This window comes from Lottia gigantea (genome assembly GCF_000327385.1).
Source record: "Lottia gigantea unplaced genomic scaffold LOTGIsca_7, whole genome shotgun sequence".
Lineage (NCBI taxonomy): Eukaryota > Metazoa > Mollusca > Gastropoda > Lottiidae > Lottia > Lottia gigantea.
The window spans coordinates 4,274,358-4,276,965 of record NW_008710370.1 but is presented as its reverse complement, the minus strand read 5'-3'; the positions used below and the strand labels follow the sequence as shown (position 1 = coordinate 4,276,965).

Genomic DNA, 2,608 nt, shown 5'->3' with positions numbered 1-2,608 from the left:
CATAAGTTATCTCCCTTGAACTGTCAATTTTGTATATTAATATTTTAGTGCTGGGTATCGTCAATCACGCCACGATAAGATACATATCGTGATATTGAATAATGGGATAAAAATTAATATTTTATCTTTAAGGTTTCTATATATATATTAATTCATAACTTTTATTACTGTGGCATTTGGTAATATAGCTGATAGACGTGGTTAGCACCCTCTGTCGAGTTTAAAAATTGTTATAGCATAAACAAACTTATAAAAATCCCCACTTTTTATGGAATGAAAGGTATCGTCAGGAACGATACACAACTTCCCGCTTATTATTACTCACATGAAGAATTAGACAAACTTTGTTCCCATTTAGTAATATGTCAAAGTTTGGTTTGATTATGCTAATCATCACCTATCCAAATATTTATATCGGGTTAGAATCTGTTTTGTTGTTTTAGGTCATAAGGAACATTGCAGCCCTGTGTATATTTTCTATTGTGTTATTGATCCGTACTGTGTCATACAAACAACGTTCAAATGGAAGTTTGCGCCAATAAAGTTTTTCTAATATCCACAAAAATTATTTGATTAATATTTACAGAACTTTAAGGGTCTGTTATCACTCATAATGTAGACGTATGGCTAACTCACTGGGGTTACCTCAGATTAACACGAATCTTTAACGTTTTCTCAGCTTTATTAATATCTAGCATTAAAAACACCCTGTAATAATAATATATACAATTAATAATAATACAACATAATTTAGACATACAGAACATTATTATTACAATAAACTTGAAAATCAAAACACTATGCACATAATTAATAACAAACCTTATCAATATATATATAAAGATACAATGATTGGATAATAGTAAAATTATACTAACCCAAAGATGGGGTGTTTACTTAAGCTGAATACTATTAGAGATGTAACTTAGTTCTGTAAATTAAATGATAATTATATGATAAGTTAAAATGAAACGTTTTAATTGAACTGCATGATGTTATATATAAGTAAAACATTATCTCAATTACTCTGCTTGCAAATACAAATATAGTCACCCAAATATTACAATTACCCAAGATATTAACCCAAAACACACATACCTGAAGAAAGTTGCTCCAAAGATGAATAACTATAGATAGAATGAAGAAAACAGAGCTGCACTGTTCCTAAAGACTAAAACAAACCACTCTGTTTGGTATCTAAGGTCCAAGTGAGGCTATAGAGAGCAAAAGTGATGAAACTCACTGGCCTAAAGACAGTTCAGCCATTGTCCTGTGAGACCAGTTAAAGTTAAAGAGATAAGAGAGAGTAATAGTCAATATTAGTAAGGCCAATGTTTAGTAATTATGTGCTTTTAAAACTTACAGATGCATTATAAAACCAAACAACAATTTAATAAAATACCAAGTTTGTTTTAAAATGCACCCTATCACAGACGAAAAGTTTACTGATAACATCATAACCGATATAACGTTTGCACTCCGTCGGTTAACCAATCGACTGCTATAAGTTTGAAGACAAGCTGAGCTCTGTACTATTGTTAATGAAAGAGTTGAAAGAAAAAAAAAGAGAGAAATAGAAGTAGGTGGCCAGAACATATAAAATGTCCCAATTATCTATTTAAAAGGTCATTATTCGTTATCATTTGGAGATTCTGTTCAACTGCAATATTATCGTGGAAATAATTTAGTAAAACTGTTAATTTGGCTTTTATTTGATAAATTCTTGACCTATAAATGAAAAATTTTGCATGTAAAAGAAGCCATTACTTCTAAGGAATGAGGGCCAACCATAATAGTTTCTAAAGTTCAAATAGAATATTGTATTATCATTAATAGTTTTCCTCAGAAATTTAACGAAAGCACAGTCGAAGAAGAGATGTTGTAAAGTTTCAGGTCGATGTTGGCAAAAAGAGCATAAATCTGATGAAAAACGTGTATAAGGAGGTGACGGATAGTCGAAATGCTTTGTCATATTTAAATGCCCTTTAATGGTTCAATTGGAAAGTATCAATGCATTTTCTAGAATTTTCATTTAATACAAAAACTGTCAAAAATCAGTTATCCCCTATTTCTACATAAATCTTGGGTTTATTTGGTGAACCTATTATAAAAGAATATTCGCACTGGGTCAACGACATTATTTTGGTTCAATTGTGACGCAAATAACTTACATTTAATGAATACACAGACGATAATTATATTTCACTAGATACCATATTCACTTAAAACTTTTAAACAAATAAATGACGATAAAAAAAGGGACTATTCAAATAGAAATCGCGTTAAAACCGTCGATGCGGTTCATATTCATGATGAGGGAAACAGATTAAATGGTAAAAAATGAAAAGGAAAATTCCATTTTGAAGCATTTCCATTATGGAAAAGGATATAACAGCTTTTTATAAAAATAAGTGCAAAAGTGCATTTTGGTTAAATCATTTGATGGACATATACAAAGAAATCAGTAATGTGTACAAAATAGTACGAATGTTCCAGGCACGCAAAGTCTACTAGATTTACATTTTTATTTTATTAATAACCATAATTATAAGATTGTTTCATAAGATTTTTGAGTCCTCAAAATGTTTGAAAACGACTGTTCGTGATA

At 30.0% G+C, this 2,608-nt stretch overlaps 1 protein-coding gene across 1 annotated transcript in view; it reads right to left on the bottom strand.

Moving 5' to 3' along the window:
• Nucleotides 1–1,266, bottom strand: part of LOTGIDRAFT_155169 (hypothetical protein) — a gene marked incomplete at both ends in the record, with an annotated part of 28,949 nt that extends 27,683 nt beyond the window's left edge. Inside the window, 2 exons of the mRNA XM_009065666.1 lie at nucleotides 646–708; nucleotides 1,244–1,266. Of these exons, the coding sequence (XP_009063914.1) occupies nucleotides 646–708; nucleotides 1,244–1,266 (86 nt within the window). The remainder of the gene's footprint in view (nucleotides 1–645; nucleotides 709–1,243) is intronic.
• Nucleotides 1,267–2,608: the final 1,342 nt, after the last annotated feature.